Raw genomic sequence first — 20,732 nt, 5'->3', positions numbered from 1 at the left:
TGTTAAGAAAGTCGTGCTTGCTGAGAGAACATTAAACCCCTGGAGATGTTTATGGTATTCAGTGAAAAGGACACGGGGTTTATTTATTTATTTATTTATTTTCAGTAGGCATTGGGTGCAGATGAATGTTGAATTCTCAGTTGAGTGGGAGCCGCCTGGGGGCTTTGTTCCAAGGTGTCAGGAGCGTCAGAATGCTTGGGTGCCTGTAAGCTGTCTCTCCCTTCCGTTTTTGTCATGTACTTCCCTCTCTTTCCTAACCAAGCTCTCAATTTTCTTGTTCTCGTATACAGCAGCCTCCTATAGTCTTGCAGCCGCAGCATTCCTGTTGCGTGTATTTCTGTGATCCTGGTTTCCCAGGTCCTGTGCTTCTGCCCTGACATCTCCACTGGCCAGCGGTTGCAGCGCTGGCAGGGCTTGGAGCTAGACTTGCTAATACGCCACATCACCCAACCTTAAAGCATCTTAAGCTCTCTCCTGCTCTATGATTTTTCCAGATTTTTTTTTCTTGGTTGAAGACCAAAGAGGCAGAGGTGCAGCACAGGGACAGACTGAATCCTCCATGGCTGAGCTCTGGTGAAGGTGGCTAGAAAGCAAATGTTTGGTGTGGGGCTCCTGTGCGTTTCTTTTCCTGGGCTCTTATGCATTCTCTCCCCTAGTGGGACACCAAATAAAATAAAGAGAAGACAGGGCAGTGGACAAACTGGTGAGCCTGTACTTGGAATGCTTTGCAATGTGATGGCTTTAAAGGTGTCTTTAAAATTAAAACATTCCCTCCTCCGTTACACTAGGAATTAATTCTTGTGATAAATGCAGTGTCTTGTTTAACTTTCTGAGCAGTGTGTTCTATAGATCTCTTCCAAAAATTTTGTACCTTAATTTTCTTCTTTCCTCTAAGGGTTGTTTTACCGTATAATAAATGTCTGACCCATACTTGTGAAGACATTTTGCTGCTCCACTGCTGACTCTTAGCAAATGTGATAAATCTTTTTAAAGACAAAAGCATGCCTATTCAGGATAATTAATTTCACATGACCTGGGATACCTGAAGCTGAAGACGTTTTGGCTGGGATTTTTTTGGTCAGGAGAATTACATAGTTAAATGTGTTAATCATGCAAGAATAGAGATCAAAAAGATTGATTAGGCAATTTTATCTGTCCAAGGAGACATCACCTAAGGTGGTCTTGTAGTTCTTTTCCCAGTTCAGTTTTTGTGGTACAAGCAAGGAAGTAATTGCTTCTTTGTAAAACATTATACGGTCTATACAGTCTACTTGTTCTTGCCATTTTCTACTGCTGAATTAAACTGTAAGATGTGTAACCTCACTCAATAAAGTAGCCAAAGCTTACTTTAAAAAAAAATAAAAAAAAAAGGCATCAGCCTGAGAAACCACCTGGATGGAAAAGAGTCAGTGTTTGTGTGAACTGGCTAAAGTTCACACAAGCCTTGAAATATTTCGCTTTAGTTCACTTTTTGTTTCTTGACTGGATTACTTAGTGCCTCCTCTGAGAATAGGTCAAATAGGATGTGAATTAACCAAGATGCAGGAAAATAAATATTTTCTCTTCTAATAGGTTATGGGATATGGTAAGAATGATGAATTCGTATTGAAATAGCAATAATACAAAGCAGTTCCTGATCTCCCCTAGATTTAGATAAAGCATGAGAATTGCCAGTTTTCTGCCTTCCTCTCAACTGCTGTTGGCCTCTGCTCTAAGAACAGCCTGCAGACAGCGTCTCCCTTGCTGGACTTCACAGCCTGCAATAGTGATACAGACTGAAGTCACTGCTGGTTTTGGTTAGTGCTCTGGACTTGAATTAGAGGTTGATTCATGATCTCAGTTGGTTACCCTCCCAGCTGTTGGAGTGTTCGTGTCTGTCAGTTCTTCTCAGCCCCTGTCAGCTGAATTCACTACACTGAAGCAAAGCCATTCCTGTAACTGCTAGTTCCTAATGAGAACAGTAGTCAGCCTGGTCAGCGGGACTTTCTTTTTTTAGGAACCAAGTTACAATGCTGAAGTTTAGCTGGCGCTTAAAAACAAACAGCAAACCCCCTACAGTGATAAGAAATAGCCACTGTTAGTAATGATATGTAACGGAGCTTAATTGCAAGCTGAGGTTAGTTCTGTTATGTTAAACACCTTCTAGTAACGTAAGGTCATGGAACTGCATTTACAGTAACACTGGGGCAGGGGACGAGGGGGAGGGAAATACCCACAGAGTTCCTGATGACTTGTTTGTTTTGCTGGCTTGGTATGTCTAGTAAGTTTTCCCTCTATCATGTTGTCAATTGAGTATTTCAGGTGTTCTGTGATTTTTTTTTCAGTTTTGTCAGCTTTGGAGTTCCATAAACTTCTGTCCATCGTGTGGTAGAATTAAACTTTACTATATCTCAATGACAGGTCTTTTTTTTCCTTAGTCTGGAGCTTTAAATAGCTATTTAGTTGTTTGTAATTATTATTTTTTTAAGCACTGGTAGCAATATTTAATTACGTCTGTAAGGTGTGCTTTTCCTATGACTAACTTACTTTTTACTTGAATTTATAGTCTTGATACTAGTGTTGTGTACTGATTCCACAACTGCTCAGGCATATTGAGCAAAGAAATAGTAAAGGCAGTAGTAGAGCATACTCAAGGTACATCTGCCAGCTCACAGTACAGCGAGCAGTTGTCTGCTGTTCTGCAACTCCTCCATGTCAATGGAAGGAGAATGGAAAAAGTGTCACATATTTTAATAAAAATACTTCTGTAAACAATGATTATGGTCTTAAATTAGAAATTGGCAAGATATATCAGTTCTTATTTGTTGACGTAGTTGTTTACTTTTTGCAATGACCTTTTTGCTTTCTGAATTGTTTCCCACATTGAGTTCCCATGCACTGGTCTCATGATGTAGCAGCACTTGACATGTTTCTTAGTCTGTGTTGGTCATGATGAAGTGTAGCTCTTACTCCTTGCGTTGTTTGCAACTGAGTTTAAACTGAGTAGGTGATTACTATGAATTCTCTGGGAATGTTCTTGAACTTGACCACATGGCTCATGTTTTTGTTTAAGTGCCAGACCTGTTCAGTATTTCCCCCTTTTTCCCTGAGAAAGGGGAAGAGAGTCTTTGCAGTTCTACTGCTATTTTGACCTATTTACTAAGCATTTTATTAGACATTAAAAACACTCATCTGTTGTTTTTGTTTTCTAAACCAAAACTATTCTGTCCTTATATAAGCAACATTGAAATATCAGAAGAATCTGGTGGAAAATCGGGATGTCCTGTTCCCTATATACTTTCAGGGTGTTTTGGTGTTTCTGAGGTGGCAGATGACCTGTACAGTGACTGCTCTGAGTAACAAGAACTCATCTGCTTGCAGTGACTAGGCAAGATCGTACATACACTTGTACAAAATGCATTACTTCCCTGGTGACCATCAGCATGCATTACTGTGGAACCGAGAGGACCTTTCATCTTGATTTCCATCTTGCCGCTAGGAGGTTTGAATCAGTGTCATGGAAGAAGATTTGAAATAGAGTTGGCTTATCTTTTACTCCTGAATATCTTTGGCATTCATTTACTGGAAAATGATTCCAATAACATACCCTCTTTCGTTATTTTAAAGAACCTGTAAACTCTCTGCTGCAAGTAACTGATGATAAAGAAAAAACCTGCATGTTTCTAGTTAAACAGCTAAGGAAACATTGAAACTTTCTTTACAGTTAATAGCTAACTTTGCATATAATCTCATGTCCAAGAACAATATGCAAAAGCATAAATAGTTGTGATGGAAACTTGCATTTAAAAAAAAACACACAAAATGAGCCTATGTCTTATTGAGAATCTGCGACTCCCATTAATTCACTGTAACTTGACTCACAACTCAATTTGATACACTTCCTCTTTAGTAATAAAGAGAAAGTTGAGAATGTTATACTGTAAAACAAAAAGTATTCATGGACGACTGCCTTGCAGCTGTGTATGGCTTTAGTGCAACAAACTGTGAATGCTTATGGCTGATCTTTGTAGAGTCAATAGTATTGGATGACTCTTTAAAAAAAATAATTAAAAAATCTGATCCAGATTTTGCTTGTAGCTTCCTTTATTTCCCGGGAACGTTTTCTGGCAAAGAGGAGGAGTGATTTCTGCAGTCATGTTGGCTGGCCTAGACTAGCTTTCTTTGTATCTCCCTTGCACAGCAAGTAATGCTAGATGCGTGCAAGGAAGTGTGAGTCACGGTCTTAAACCCGATCCAGGTCGAGAGGCTGAAAGACGGCCAGTGGATATATGAGGGTTGCTGCATCGGGTGCTTCTCCCCAGGTGGGGCGGTGCTCTCGCTGGAACGTGCAAAGCTGAAGCCCGTGCTGACTGGCCTCACCACTGACAGTCTGGTCTCCAGCTCAGAGGTCAATGAGCAGAGGTAGCTGCTGCCTGAGGCACAGAATCATTCAGGTTGGAAAAAACCTTTTAAGATCATCAAGTCCAACCATTACCTAACATAACCACCCTGTCCCTAAGCACCACATCCACGTGTCTCTTAAATACCTCCAGGGATGGTGACTTCATCGCTTCCCTGGGCAGCCTGTTCCAATGCCTAATCACCCTTCCTGAGAAGAAATTCTTCCTGATACACGGTCTAAACCTCCCCTGGCACAAATTGAAGATGTTTACTCGAGTCTTACTACTTTTCACCTGAGAAAAGAGACCAACACCCAGTTCACTGCAGCCTCCCTCCTTCAGGTAGCTGAAGACAGCAGTGAGGTCTCCCCCCCCCCCCCCTTTTCTCCAGCTTCCACTCAGCCTCCTTTTCTCCAAATCTTATGAGTAAATAAAATGCATTTTTTTTTTTTCTGTAAATACCTAGCAGAATTTCTTTGTGTCCCCCTTGCCTTGTGACAGGGCAAGGGCTGGCACCAAAAGCACTACCAAAACTCAATGTATGGGGGTGGGCTGTTTCTGATCCTTGTTCGTGAATCCTGTGGTGGTTAACTTGTGTTGCCACACCAAGGTTAGAGCAGCTCAGCACAATTAGACCTGTCCACAGATTACCTGCAGTCTCTAGTTCTTTATTTCTTTTGCTTTCCTTCCTATTGCTCTGCCTTACTTTCTCTTCCCTCTTCCTCTTTTCCTTATGCCAATCCCTGTTAAATGAATCAGCTCCTATCCTGCTGCCAGTTTAAAGCATTTGGGAACCAATGGGGCCTTTTCTTAAGTCTGTTAATTATGTTCTTTTGTCTGTCTTAGAAGCCCTTGTCTCTTTTGTAGAAACTCTGTGCCTGCAGCTTTGCTGGCAAAGCCCTCTCAGGCTGTGAAGGAGGTTTCTGCCAGCTTTCTTTTTTTTTTTTTTTTTTTTTGCTGTCACAGCAAACGTAAGCTAAGCTGAGAAAAACTACCTTCTGTTAACTGATACAAGTGCTTGGTGAGGGGGGTGTGAATGTTTTACACCCTGAACTGGCACAGTTCTTCTGGTACACTGTGTGTCCCTGCCTGTCCTTTATACTATCTTACTAGTGTAAGCTGGACCCTGTTTTGTCTTTGAGAAAGGGCCCATTATCTGCCCTGTGTTTGTACAGTGCTTAGCTCAGTGTAGGCTGGCCCTTAAGCACTTACCAACACAACCGTGACTAGCAATTTGCCCTTGCTTGAGGGCTTAATACGGTTTGTCACTGTCAGTCTTAAAATGCACGAACTTAGATTTCTTCATTTGTTGTGCTTGGTGATGGAGTGCCGCTCCTCGTGGCACACTGGCAGAGGTTGAACTGCCTTCTGCTTGTGTTGTCTTTAAGTAAAAAGTGAGTGAAATACTCTGAAAAGGAGAAATTTAGATTGGCTTAGCATACCATGGACTCTACGGAGAGATGCTTTTTATCTAATTCAGGTGTGTGTGTGTGTGTATGCTTACATATCTGCGCATCCGTCTTTCTCTAGAAGGCCAGACCTCGTTCTGGAGGTGCAGAGTCGGGGCTGTGGGCAGGGACGGGGGGAGAAGCAGCCCACGGAGCGCAGGGCCTTACCCTGCAGGCTGGGAGAGGGCTTCTGCCCGGCCCTGCTGCCCGTGCTGTGGTGGCAGCAGCACACGGGCCTGCCCAGCACGCAGCTGGCAGCAGGGCCCCGCGCTGCACCTCACCTCAGCCTGGTGTGGACGGTGCTGCCTGCATGGGGCCCTCCAGTGCCCCGTGGGCTGTGGTGGTTTCACGCCATGGGCAGCTCAGCCCCGCTGCACCATGCTCTCAGTCCCCGTCTTCAACGGAACGGGGAGAAAATACGGCTTGGGAAAAACAGGCTGATGGGTTGAGATATGGACTACTTAACAGTTAGTGTCATGGACAAAACACATTCAGCGTAGGGATATATTAATATAACTTATTGGCAGCCGCTAACAGACCAGAGCAATGGGAACTAAAAGTGAGCTAGAACCACCTTCCTGCTACCGTCCACCCTCTCCTGCCTTCTTCCCCCACCCCAAACAGTGCAGGAGAATGGGGGCTGCACTCAGTCCCTGAGGCTTTGTCTCCGGCGCTCCCTCAGAGTCCCTCCCTGCCCCTGCTCCCCGTGGGGTCCCTCCCACGGGATGCCGTCCTGCCCGAACTGAGCCTGTGGGGGCTGCCCACAGGCAGCAGCTCTTCAGGAACTGCTCCCACACGGCTCCGTACCACGGGGTCCATCCATCCCCCAGGAGCAAACTGCTCCAGCACGGGTCCCCCACGGGCGGCAGCTCCCCCCAGACCCCCTGCTCCTGCGGGGGCTGTGCTGCAGTGCTGCAGTGGAGGTGGTGATGGGCCATGGGGTGGGTGCTACGGCTCCCTCCTAGCCAACTGCAGTCACCTGTACTTGCAGGAGGGTTACCTATGGGCTGAATTCATTCCCATAGAGAATATTTTGCTAGACTTAATCCATTAAATAAGTAGGCTTTTAATGTTGCCGTGTCTGTTTGTTCTGAGGATAGTGGATACTTTAACAATCCAGGAAGGAGTAGTTTAGATTGCAGAAATAATTTAATACTCTTCTGCTGACTCTTTAAATTGACCAAAAGAAGTGGTGCTCTGATGGCCAGGGATGAAAAAATCATTCTCGTGAGAAAGTGAATCTGGATTATTTCCACTATCACAGCGGGGGTGCATTACATGGGGCTGGGACGTACCACTACCTGCTAAACGAATGGCTGAGAGCAGCAAGTTATTCATTTTACTTTCATGGGTGTGAAGGGAGAGGATGGGAAAGGAAGAAAGACGGGTGTATACTTTCAGCGTCCTTATTACACTGTAGTAAATGAGGCATCTTTCCACTTTTTCAGCAGATCCTTTTTCCTTCCCCCCCCCCCCTTTTAACTTCTGGACCTAAGGCAATGAACTTACTGAGGATATATAAAGTACAGCATTCTCAGTTTTGGTGTTTTTCATTTGTGTGTGTTATACACGAATGCGTTGCTTTAGTTGTGTTTAACAGTCTGTTATATGAAAAGATGCCTGGTTTAGGAGTCATGTGCAGAGCCCGGCTTTATTGCTCTGAGTACGTAGGTAGGGTATTTAAACACTTTCTGTAATTTAGAGAATTAAAAATAACAAGCTATAAGCTTAAGTGTAATAGCAGCTGGATAATCTGTTGCCAAGGGGAAGAAGTCTATAGGTGCTTGCAGTGGAAGCAGTCCGAATTCCTCGCTGCCTCGTGACTGTGCTGTGCTTTCACACAGCTTGGTCATGCTAGGCTGTGTGTAGACACTTTATAGCTAGCAGGCATTTGCTTTTACAACCAGCGTCTGAGCGGTATTGCATCCAGTCAGCCCTCTGCTAGCTCCTTCTGTCTGCTCTCCTGGACGCTTAGCGGCTGGCTTTTAGAACCTTCTGTGAGGTGATGCAAACCAAATTTCAACTATATGTCGCTGTCATCCTGCTCCCGTGGATCACCTCCTCCCATTACACACCATAAACTGCACAAGAGGTTTCCCTGGATATACTCTAGTGTATGCCAGCCCTCGTGCTCCAGCGTGCTTTAAAGGTTTGGTTGAGTTGCTATGCAGAAGCAAAGCATCCGAGAAGTGCATGCGTTCGGGTAAAAGCCTCGTCCCTTCCTGTGCTAGGAAGGCTGTGGCTGAGCTCAGGCAGTGGCAATAGGTGACAGCAGAATGTTATCGCTGGCATGTAGTGAATGCTCCTACTCGGTGTCAGTCTGCCAGCTACATATCTTTCTACAGCCTTTACTTAAGTACGTGTAAGCGTGTATATACACATTTTTTAGGCAAGACTGAAGTAATTGGAGAATAAATTTGTCAGGAAAATTCATTGCGAAACTAATTTAGCTTTGAAAATGGGCTAGTATCTGTGTATGTTATCTAAGGGACCTAGTTGTGTGGCCATTCTTTCTACTATTAGTTTAGGTGGTTTACACCATGGGTGATCGAGGTGTGTTTCTGTACAGGAGGTCGGTAAGTGGTTCTGCAGCTATTCAGCTCTGGTTTCGTGTGCATAGTTTCAGTAGTATCAAACCCAATTAAATTGGACCTTTATGAACTTTTGGGGAAAACAGGTATTTCCACAGAAAATGGAGTTCAGTGGGGAGTTGAGCTCCTTTGCTTCCTTTTATTTTATTTTATTTATTTTATTTTATTTTATTTTATTTTTTGTAATTTATTAGCCAGCATTTGGTAATCAGTAATGGATGTCAGAGCAGGAGGAGATGAATGAAGGTACAGATCTATATCATCTAATTTGTGTCTTGTCAGGTGGACTTTTGACAGCCTTCTTTCTGAAGAGCAACGTTGTATAAACAAGGTGATAGGAAAAAAAGGAAATGTTAGAGTTTTAGGTACTTTTTAGAAAATATTATTCTCAAATTGGCCTTTCAAAGGGACAATGAAAGCAGCAGCTTAATTGATCTCCTGGCAATCAGTAGATGAATATTAAAAAGTAATTGCACTTAGCTGCTGACTGCCTTTGCCTTCTTTTTTATCCCCCCCCCCCATCACCTCTAGTCTAAAATCAGAGAATTTGTCCCAACAGTTTTTTTCTGAAAAGCCCTGTTTTCCTACACCCGTAGATTTAGTCAGACCAAAACATTCTTTTGCAAATGATTCATCAGACTTGCTAGGTTTTGTCCTCTGCCATCCTTGCATGTTAAAGCATCTGTCCAGTGTGGGCTAGGATATGTTTATTTAGTTTCTTAGTAATAGGCTGGTGAAACACAAAAACAGAGGTGGGGAGAAGAACAAGAAAAGGAGAAAGAAGAGAGGCCTTCCTGCTCACTGTCACAGTCCCTTGAGTTTTAGTTTGTTAAGTAATAAATAACAGTGAATTGGAAGATAAAAAGGGAAAAGTGCCATTTTCGGGGGTGTTCTGCTTACACATTGTTTTTATTACCACTTTTGTTTGTTTGTTCTGCAGAGTGGGACACCCCCAGTCAAGGACATGTTCACAGATCTGAAGGATGGAAGGAAGCTTTTGGACCTTTTGGAAGGTCTGACAGGGAAACCTCTGGTAAGAGAAATGTTATATGAGTTGCATTCATATCAAAACAAAAGCTGTCTTGTGATTTTTGATTTTAAAAATGTTTGTGCTGTGTAATCTGACATGCGGTCTGCAGTTCTAGTGGAATTTCAGGGAGATTGACTCATGGAGGATGGGGTCAGGCTGGAGCTAATTGTGTAATTGTTTCTTTTGAGGCTTAAGATGCTGTTTAGCAAAGCATGTAAAGCCAGTAGTGTTACTCACACAGTATATATTTTTTTTTAATAGAGATATTCTAAAGGTCTGTTTCTGGATGATCCAGAAGAGTGGCTTTTAGCTGGATTCCTGCAGACTTTTTCTAATATGCTCATGAAAAAAATTAAAACAAACAAAAAATCAAGATGCAGTAGGCGAAACAAGCCTGCATCTCCATTGGAAAAATCCTTTGTGATCCTACAGATAGCAAAGGGCTGAAAAACTATTCAGGGCTTGTTCAGATTTGAGAAAATGCTTGCAGGGCTGAAACCTCTTCCCCTGCGAACATTGGTGCCTTTTCAGTCAGATAGATGAGGCATAGTGAAACCTGTGCCATCGCTTGGAACTAAATTCTTGATTTACTTTTTATAAAAAAATCTCAAGTTGATTTATTGCCTTTAACAGGAAATCTTTAGTCATTTAAATTTTTGTAAGCTTGCCTTATTTTTCTGAACAGATGCGTTTCACTAGTTCTTCTAACGATTTGGAGGTCTGATTTGAAATCTATTGGAGAGAACAGGAGTTTTTTGCTTTCTGATTTTGTTGATTACTGTGTTCCAAGGTCAGCTCCATGCTCTTGCAGTTTGATCATTTTCTGCTCCAGGAATTAAATTTTGGCGATTAATGGCAAACGGAGAGGCAGGTATTGTCAGGAGTTGCAGTATTTTTTGTTTTTCTCGTCATGATATTAAAAGGAAGAGAAAGTCAGGAAGTATAACTTCTTCCCAGTGTGCAAAGATTTAGCAGGCTTTCAGTGCCAGAAAAATCAATTGCTGCTTGTTCCCTCTTGGGAGCTAAAAAATTTCAACTACTCTGGCAAACATTCAAAACCCTCAGATTTTCCCCGGGAACTCCCACTTTGCTGTTGTATTGCCAGTACCTAACTCTGCAGATGTTGGGAATAAAAACTCTGGACTTGCTTAAGGTAAACCGAAGCATACTTTGAATCCAAGACTTGTCCTGTACCTCAGATTGAGGAATATTGTTCTGACCAGTTTTCATTTTGATATTTATTTTGAAATTCTTGTGGGTAATCTCGTTTGGGTTTGTTCCTATTAAAAAAAAAAAAAAGGAAAAGTAAGACAAATTTCCTATTGTTTACTCACTTATTTTGCTTTGATCAGTCAAGTTTGTTCTGATATAAACAGATTGTACACTTTTATTTCCAGCCTAAAGAACGAGGTTCTACAAGAGTACATGCCTTAAATAATGTCAACCGAGTGCTGCAAGTCTTGCATCAAAACAACGTGAGCATGTTTTTCCACAACTGTTTTTGATATACTCTTTAATTTATTCCTGTTTGTAAATGAGTTCAAAATGCAGAGGATAAAGATTTTGGCACCTAGAATCCAAGTTCAGCAGGAATAGATAAACTGTTCTGAGTTTTCTTTATCCAGTGTAGTATTTCAGTGTCTGGCAGCTTTGTGAAATCTTAAAATGTTAACTTAATACTAAGATAACTAAACTCTGTTTTGCTAAGATGTGTTCAGTTCCATAAACAAGGCTGACTTGAAACCCTGCTATGCATAGCTCATGAACATGGCAGGACAAATGGCTAATTTCCAGTGAAGATGCATAACTTGTACGTAAATCTGTAAGGGTATGAGAGGCTTTGTGTCTTTGTGTTTCCTTGTCCTGCTCTCAAAATCCTTGAGGATCTTTCCAGTGACATCTGTTATCCCTGTGCCAAATTGTTCTTGAGCGTTCCTAACTTTGACCTTTGCTAATTGATCAGGAAAAACAAGCAAATAAAAAGAACCAACCACCGTTCTTTAAGAAAAATGAGAGTAATAGTTGTTTATCTTATTTTTTGTTCTTTCTGCCTGGAAACTAACAGTGCTGTAGCAAAATTATTTTATTTTTCCCCTGGATAACAAATCCTGATAAGCATAGTTCTCTATAATTAGAATTTCTATTTGCAAATGTCAAGGCACTGAAATAGTTTAATAACAACATTCTGGCAACGAAATACATCTAATGCAAAAAGGCACTGACATATTTATGTAAACTGCTGATTGAAGAGTGATACAAACATGCTGTATAATGCTGCACTTTCCCCTCCACGTTGGTGGACTAGTGTCATATTTCTAGGAAGCAGCCAAAGTTTAGTGGTGGGTTGTTTTTCTTCTGTGAGGTACTGTAAATATTGATTTTTTTTTTTTCTGAGGGTGAGTAATGTGTCTCTCCAGCTTGAAATTGATTTATTTTATGAAGATAATAAATGAAATGATATTGAGTTACAATAATTAATTAATTCTTCCTTAAGCTGGCAGGATCAGGATTTCTAGAAATAAACAGATGGTCTTAGTTAACTGAAGGTTATTAAGGTCAGGTGTATGACTTATGCCTACTGCTTAACTTTGTTAGGAAGTATGTGTGCGTGTGAGAAGACACACGACACACAGTCAGCTTCCTTTTGTTGGTTGTCTGCTCAAGTCTAAGTACTCCACTCACCACCTAATGGATTGCTGGCTGGCTGCTGAAAACAGCGGCTTAATTCAGAATCATTAAAATACAAAAGTGGGCATGTGGAGTCTTTCATGTATGGTGTAGGTTGCAAGGGGAATACAGTACTTAACAGTAATAATAATACTTGTGATTAAGATTTTTTTTTGTGTTACCCATTCTCAGGAATGTTTCTCTTCTATTGCAGGTGAAAAAAGCTCTTGTAATGTAATTGCTTTATTTTTGTGCCCCTGACCTTTTGTCTTGCTTTCCGCTCCTTATGTTCTACAGTGGTTTACAGTGAGTTGTTTAATGCTGTGCACTGCTGACTCTTTTGACCTGTTTTGGCCTGTTTAATTTACAGTTGCCTTTAGAAAGTACATGCCCGGCATTTGCAAAGAGCATTACATTAAGATTCTATTCCAGCTGCTGTGAAAATTAGGAGAGGACAACCCACAAATCCAAACTTCCTTAGTACTTTGAAGTATAATTTGTGGTTCCATGTTAATCTCAGCAACAGAGTTTTGATTTGATTTTTTTTCTAATTGAAAGCTATGGGGAACTGGAAATTGCCTAGATGGTATCTGAAAGCAATGAGGTTACAAGCACATTTTGCAAAATTCAAGCTATTCACGATTGTGTGATAAGAGGAAAAATACAGAATGCCATTATGTTCTTACATACCAGGGATGCCCTCTAAAACAAAACGAAACTTTGTGTTTGTTCTCGTCTACTCTGGGACAAATCCCCTGACAGCCAGAGGATGGGCTCAGTTACTGAATTGTCCCTGTTGTTGAATTGCTAGCCAGCTCCTTGGTGCAGGTTTTGTCAATATGAACAGTGACAGTCCCAGATACGGTGCTTAGGGTTAGCGCAGGCTAGGAACTATTTCTGGTGGGCACTGTGGGTAACACTGCTTTGTTCTGAAGCAGGGGTGAGCAAGGGAGAGGAAGGTTTCACCAGAGAGGTGAAGCACACAGTACTCCTGGGGCTGGAGGATGGCTCCTGGCTGAGGATATTTGCAAGAATGAGCCCCACTTTCTGCGCTGTATGGCAGTGTGTTGCAGTATGTGAACGTACACCCCAGGAGGTATTTCTCTCATCTGCCACAGGGGTTCCTACTCCATTTCTGTAGGCCACGGTGGTGATCAGTGCAGTGTATTGCTGTTGGCTTCCTCCAAAAGCAGGTTCAGAGGTGGTGCCTCTTTCTCTGAAACCTCTGAACGGAGAGTAGGTGCCCGGATTCAGACTCTGAAGTAGCAGTGAGCGAGTGTCCGGTGGTGTGCTCTGGGCTTCTCTTCTCCTGAGTGCTGCATACTTGATGCTGGAGTGGGTAGCCTCTTGTGCCCTCCCATGTGCTGATGTAACCCTCTCCCTGCCTCTCTTTCCATGTTTTTATGTTTATAGCATTCTCAGTCATAATGCCACCGAGTTTAGATGGGGTCCTATGCATATAGGAAACTTGAACATTTTATTTTTCCCTTTAATTTTAGGTTTCCTTATATAAACTTCTCCCATTTGGATGCTGGTTCATGCAAAGGACAAACCTGTTTCTAACTGAGGAGTTAAAGTGTTTTTTTTAGGAGCAGGACTGCTTCTTAACTTTTTTTTTTTTTTAAAGCTCCTTCACGTTTGCATATCTATTGCTCAGTTTTATTTACTGGCATGTATGGTATATTAGAGGAGAGGATAAAACTCTTCCAAATGAATGTCTTTGTTGGTGCCATCTTTTGGTGTCTTGTTTAAGCGGTTGTCATGACAAGCTGAGATAGAACCAGAGATGACAGAGTATTGTCTCTTTCTTCCTGCTGGTTATTTCAGAACATTTGATAACATGGCTGGACAGCCAGGGATAGGGGATGGGGTTGCAACTTGGAGCTTTGGTAACACTGTTTGATACAGAGTTGGTCTGACCTCTCCAGGTGGAGCTGGTGAATATCGGAGGAACTGACATCGTTGATGGAAATCACAAGCTGACACTGGGGTTGCTGTGGAGCATTATCTTGCACTGGCAGGTGAGGAGGCTGCTGTGAGATCTCTTCCTTTCCAGGAATCATGCGCATCTATCTTTTGGGATTCTCACAAACTTTTCTGGGGTTTTGGCAGAAGAAAATAACTGCTTCTATTCTGGGCTGGTAAATAAAGGCAGGCCAGTGTTTGGTTTCCGACCTCTGTCTGTTGGCTGCCTCCCACAGCACACGTTCTCATATGTGCTAAGTTGTACTCAGTCACTTAGTTCAGTTCCTAGGGCTGTTGCAGAGGCTTTTCAGGCTAAGCATTGTGTTTATATTCCTTCCTCAATACTTATGCGCTCCTGTTTGCAGACGTTTTTCTACTATCCTGGTAGCTGTGTTGGGTTTGCATCTTTATTTGCTGCTCTGTAGGTTTGTTTCTCAGCCACATAGATTGAATTGCTCCTGGCTTATCCACATACCTGAGAGGATCACGGAATTCGCTTGGAGGAACTGCAGCAGATGCTTGTACATAGCACATCAAACAGCAAACTTCCTGTGTTGGCTGAGCAGTTGTCCTGTTCTTGCCAAAAACTTCTGCAAAGTTGTATTTTTGGGGTTTGCTTATTAGTGGAACCCTAGCACAAGGCAGTGAGAAATATTATAGTCCACGCTGAGTGCCAGCAGCACTGTGGAGTGGGGGGAGGGCTGTAAGGCAGGGGTAACTTCTCGTTTATTACGTATGCATTACTGGTTCTTGTAATCAGCAGAGTGTAAAGATGGCCTGAAGGCTCCTATTCCTCCATTTCATGTAAGGAGTTAGAGCTTGACGCCTACCTTTTCACAGAAAAGACCCTTGCCTGATTTGTGAACTAGCATGGTTCAAAGGTTTTGTTAAGCAGGAAAAGATGAGAACGTGTCTATACGGAGTAGTTGCTGCTGTCTTGCAGGTGAAGGATGTGATGAAGAACATCATGTCAGATTTGCAGCAGACTAACAGTGAGAAGATCCTGCTGAGCTGGGTTCGGCAGTCCTCGAGACCTTACAGTCAAGTCAATGTCCTGAACTTCACGACGAGCTGGGCAGATGGGCTTGCTTTTAATGCTGTCATCCACAGACACAGGTAAGTGACATAGCTCCCCTCAGACCTAGAGAAGTAAGCAGCTTTTTTCCCCTCATGTCTTCATGCTTGAGCATTTGACAGCTTCTAGCCTGTTTCAGTAGTTTGCTGTTGTGATAACAGTAACAACTCGGAGTTACTGCCAGAGCTTTGCAAAGGATGGAGCCAAGGCAGCGGTGTAACTGTTCTCACATGCACACTGGCTGTGTGGATTTACAGCCCTCTTAAGTATCTACTATATAGAGAGTATGCTGAATGGGTGTCTGTAGGGGAGGGTTGATTACTTCCCTTCCCCTGCACTTTCTTCATGCTGGCTTCCCTCCCCTGCAAAGGGAAAAAACTCCTCAGTTTGCCATATCCCTTCAGTTGGAAGATACAGAAGCTTCAAAATGAAGGAATGAGAAAGACAGGCTCAGTAGCTCTTCTTAGATTTTGTATACATTACTTGAGAGATTGTGTATTCAGTTCTTTCAGGAGAGCGCATTTTTGCATTCACTGAGTAGAAGAAACTAAGGGATAATGGAATGCTTCAGGTGTCTGTCGTATATTTATTAGTTTGTTCATTATACTTTACAAAAAACGTTATTTAAAGCATCTTTCTGCAGAATCTCTTGTGTTCTTTTTGATTTTGGAGAACTTCTTGGTAGTCTAAAGAAATGTTTGTTACAGACTCTTATGAAACTGGCATATCTGTGTGTGTGTGAGATCTGCTTCTGGGCAATCGATTCTAGTCTGGTGTATCTTAAATGAAGTCAGCTCATTCTTTGTGCAAGGGTTGGCTGTTCTTTATCATAAATAACCGTTCCAGTGTGGTAATGCTATGATATTTCCTCCTGGCCGCCAGGTATCTGTCATGGCAAATACTTTACAAACACCTGAATATTTATACTCAGCAGATATTAAGCAGTCACAAAAGCATTTGTTGACTTGGAGCCTGCTGTTCTCTGCTCTCTGGCCTGTGCTGACTGAACTAACAGGCTCTGTTGCAGGCTTGCTGCCTTCAGCCTGGGTCTGGTCTCACATACCTGTGTGCCTGGAGCTGGCTGGTGTTCAGCCTGCATGGATGATGCATGGGGAGCACCTGCACCACAGTGAGGGCTCCTGAGCGATCAGAAGGACTGTTCTGCAAAGGCAGAGAAATACTAGCAAAAGTCTCTGGAGTTTACAGTCAGAAGTATTAACAAGGTGTGAGCTGTACTGGTGGTTTTATCAGTGTAATTGTAGTGGCATGGCTCTGCCACTGAATGGGAAGCTTTGTAACGGAGAGACCACCAGCTTTAGATGCAGGTGAGACCCGCTTTCCCCAGGGTACCAAGAAGGGTAGAGGTAGCAAAATCAGTATCAAGCTGTTTGTTGTCCTTCTGCCCTGTGACTATCTGCCTGGGCTTTGTGGGATCTGAAGTCTGTGAGCTCTGCCCTTCCCAGAGCACTGCTATGTGGCAAAAGCCCCTGCTGAAACCTCTGAGTAACTGTGCTTTTTTCTGGCTTCATAAAATTTCTCACAGTTACCTGACTCTGCTGATCTCTCTGAGCCTGTTATTCCCCCATCCTGGGCACCTAGCAGCTGCCAGTGCTTCAAAACTCAGCTTTGCTGTCCCTGGACGCCAGTCCTTTAGCCAATGAAGCGCCATTTTCCCCACATCTGAGAAATCTTGAGCTGGCTTTAAATTTAGGCTGGATTTGAAAGAAAAGCTATAAAAGGCTTGCAAGGGACAAGGGGATTGAGGCAGGATGCAGAATTGGTAGGACAGCAAAGCTATGTAGCTTACCTTGACTGATACTGCTCCCCTGCCTAAAGGGTATTGCCAGTGTTGTGGTTTTTACTTAGCTTCGTCCTATGACACTTAATATAGGGGCATTTTTGTGGATCCCATTAAGAGGTTCAGTAGCTCACTTTTGTCTGTATGTGTCTATGAACAATTGCTAACTGCGTTACCTCTTGGCTATAACTTTGTAAGGCTGGCAGTACTTAAAATTATATGAGGGAATAGGACATGTAACATTTTATTGTGTTAGTTTCTTTCATTTCCTGATATTAGCCTAGTTCTTCTTTGAATTGAATTCTGTTCTTTGGTACAGTTTAGAAGTCTCTTCTAAAACTTTATGTGAATCTGCGTGGTTATCCTTGTCGCTTTTCTTGCATCGAGGTACAGTATTCCATAAGCTCATATCAGGATCTTTGCATATTTTCCCCTGCTCTAGCCTTTCCTCTGGCTTTTTGCTTCTCAGACCCTGCTGGTTTATGGCCTTCCTGTTTCACAAAGTGTAATGATTCAACAGATGTTAAAAGGATACTCACAGGTCAATTTACAGCTGAATTAAGCTTTAAAGAATTAAAGGCAGGCCCATCTCTTCCTCCCCAAGTTCTATAAAACACGGGATCAATAAGTGTTTTAATGAGAAGCCACTACTAGAGGGGAATGGAAAGTATTTTAATGGTTTGTAGTTTTACAGCTGTGCTGCTGCAGCGCTTGGCTGTTCATGCCCTGTAGGTATAGATACCACGAGGAGGGGGCCCTCTTTGCTGATCCTTTTTTCTACCCCAAGAGCTAAGGGCTCTTTCCCCCCTAGACCTGCCGGTAGGTTTTAGCATGCACAGCTGTGCTGAAGATTTGGTTTGTTAAATGCTAATGCAAGATGAAGGCTGCTGGCACTGTCAATCGATCGGCTCCTTGGTCTGATTCACGTCATGACTCTCATGAGTCCTTGTGATTTTTTTCTTTTTTTAAACCAGGGGAAGGGCCACGTGGCAGGGTGAGTGAGCAAGGGTTGTGGAGACTGCTGCTGCTCCTGGTCTGGGGTGGTCACCGAGCCACCTCACAAGTTTGGAATGAGGCTTTCTAGGAAGAGAGTGGCTCTTGATTACCCAGCAGAACCAGACACAAAAATCATGCAATAATAATGCTGTAAAAGAACCAATTGAAGAAAAATGGTTCTGGAACAAATTTTAAATACAGGGTTTATTTATTTTCTTGTCAGTAGCATTTAATCTCCTGTTGCAGTCAAGTAGTATGTATAGAATGGAAGGCGGATGGCACTGCAGACATGCAGTCAATTAATTGATCTGTGGTTTTCACATTCTCATTAGGAATATTTTTGTCTGTCTTTTCTATTTGCTTATATGTGCTGATATTTGTACTTTATATGTACCTGTGTGTTTATATAACTTATGTAGCTCCCTTCATATCCATAACTTCAAATTCTGAATGGTATAGAATTTTTTCTTTAAATTAAATTTAGTATTTTCTCTTTTGTATTTTAATTTTAGACCTGAGCTCTTCAGCTGGGATGAAGTTCTAAAGATGTCCCCAGTTGAGAGACTGGAACATGCTTTCAGCATAGCCAAAAACCACCTGGAAATTGAGAAACTGTTGGATCCTGAAGGTGCGATATAGTTATTCTATTTGATTTTAAACTTTTTGAGCTCTTTTGAAAGAAAATGCTTATATAGACATTTATTATGTATACAAATCCCAGCAGTTTTGTGCAGTGATATCTTGTTTCAATCCCTTACATCTGGGCTTAAAAATAGGTAAATTGTAGGGTAAGGGTATCCCTGTGTGTATGTACACTTCAGCTTCTTGAACGTTAAGGTTCATATTGAGTTACCTTTCAGAGACAGTGCACAGGAAGGTGAAGTTGGTTCCCTGGTTTTATTTTATTTTAAATAGCGGTTCCATTACAAGTGTCTGTGCTTTTCAGATCAAGCAGAGCGTTTTGTAGAATGGGATAGCCTAAGAGCTCATGATCTTTTGTTCTTTGTTATATATGCTGAGTAACAGTAGCTGCCAGTGCTGTGAGTACTTACCATGTAGGAATGCTTGCCAGGAAACTTTTTATGGCCCTTTCTTAAAACCCTGAACTGCCACTCTGCTTTGAAGTGAGTCTCTGAAGATTCATTCTGTAAGACAAACTGTCAAACTTTATGGATTCAAGCACCACCACCTTAAAAAAAAAAAAAAAAAAGTCAGCCGAATGAGTAGAACTCACAACCCCGGTGATACGTGAACCTGAATCTGTGAAATTCTTTTCCATTTGAAAAGTAAGCAAGTGAACTGACCGATGCTGAGAGTGGGGTTAGAACATACGTGGAAGTGTGTGTTTGAGGGATACTGTTCCTGAATTGCATTTCTGCTTGGAAGGCACTCCAGAATGTTTCCGAAACAATTTTTATTCCTCAGTAACTTCAGATTTGGGTTCTTACTTCCAAAAGATCATGTCTCTTAACGTAAATTCACTTGCAAATGTGTTTTTTTTTTAAAAATATTTTTTCTTTGTACTGCTTTCAACATCTGTAAAACCTGGTCTTTCAACAGAAAGCTAAAGGCTAATTAACAGGAGAACCTATGCTTTGCACTATATGTGAAATATTGGAATCTTAACTGTATTCTGCATGATGATTTAGAAACGCTGTTTCTTTATTAATATTCTCCCATGTATTCTTTTTTGATGCAGATGTTGCTGTACAACTTCCAGACAAAAAGTCTATTATCATGTATTTAACCTCTTTATTTGAGGTCCTTCCTAAGCAAGTCACCATGGAAGACATTCGGGAAGTGGAGACCCTTCCAAGGAGATACAAGCAGGAATGTGAGGATGGAGAATTCCACATGCAGCAGGTGTGTTTGTCATCGAAGCCTGGTTGAATCTTCTTCAGTTGTAATTTTAGCTGATCTTCAGGCTTGTCAGTTCTCTGGAACATGTCTTCTATCTTGTTCAACACTATTGGGAAAATATGAAAAATCATAGCATCATCTTTGTGATTGACTTCATTGGTTCTTTTTTGTTTCCTGATTCATATACAAAATCCTTTTTGCTGAGGTAGAAAGCTACATCTTCATTATGCTTCTTTCTTCTGTTTATTTTCCTTATTTATCTTGACAAGTGGCCTGAAGTCTTCAACTGAGTTTATAGCAGGAGTTGTGGTGGTGGTATTTGGTGGGTTTTTGTTTGCGTGAGAGGTCCACTGCTGTGTTAAATAAGCAAAATTAAAATTTTCTATCCAGGTTATTTTAAAATGGAAATTCATTAGTGGTGACTGTTGGCCCCTCTCATTAGAAATGTACCTAACAGTTAGTTTTAAAATTTTATGAAGGACTGAAAGGGATCTTAGTTGTTCTATTCTTAATATCATTTGGGAAAGCATCTTCTCAGCACTTCCAAGGCATTACTTTTCTCTTTTCTCGCTTTTCTCGCCTAGGTTGTAGCACTTGAAGAGGAGCAGGGCAGTTCTAGAGCAGAGACGCCCAGCACGGTGACAGAGGTGGATATGGACTTGGATAGCTACCAAGTTGCTCTGGAAGAAGTCCTCACGTGGTTGCTGTCAGCTGAGGATGCATTTCGGGAACAGGAGGAAATATCTGGTGATGTTGAAGAGGTCAAAGAGCAATTTGCCACCCATGAAGTAAGCTTTTCTTATGTTCCTTTTGTGTAGTTTTTCTTTTCTGTGTGGGAGCCGAAAATTTTCTTTCCCTAGTCCTTATCCAAACACTGCCATTCTCTTTCTTGTGTCTTGCTTTTCCTAAACTGAAAGCACCTC

At 42.0% G+C, this 20,732-nt stretch overlaps 1 protein-coding gene across 4 annotated transcripts in view; it reads left to right on the top strand.

Annotated features, from left to right (window-relative positions):
* Positions 1–20,732, top strand: part of UTRN (utrophin) — a gene marked incomplete at its 3' end in the record, with an annotated part of 371,669 nt that overhangs the window by 62,059 nt on the left and 288,878 nt on the right. For all 4 annotated transcript variants that reach the window (XM_083828444.1, XM_083828443.1, XM_083828445.1 and 1 more), the window contains 7 exons: positions 9,359–9,451; positions 10,846–10,923; positions 14,044–14,136; positions 15,024–15,196; positions 18,462–18,577; positions 19,649–19,812; positions 20,394–20,597. In XM_083828444.1, the coding sequence (XP_083684570.1) occupies positions 9,359–9,451; positions 10,846–10,923; positions 14,044–14,136; positions 15,024–15,196; positions 18,462–18,577; positions 19,649–19,812; positions 20,394–20,597 (921 nt within the window). The remainder of the gene's footprint in view (positions 1–9,358; positions 9,452–10,845; positions 10,924–14,043; positions 14,137–15,023; positions 15,197–18,461; positions 18,578–19,648; positions 19,813–20,393; positions 20,598–20,732) is intronic.

This window comes from Anser anser, assembly GCF_964211835.1.
Source record: "Anser anser genome assembly, chromosome: 3".
In the NCBI taxonomy this organism is placed as follows: domain Eukaryota; kingdom Metazoa; phylum Chordata; class Aves; order Anseriformes; family Anatidae; genus Anser; species Anser anser.
Note: the sequence above shows the minus strand (reverse complement) of the source record. Positions and strands in the feature narration are given on the sequence as shown.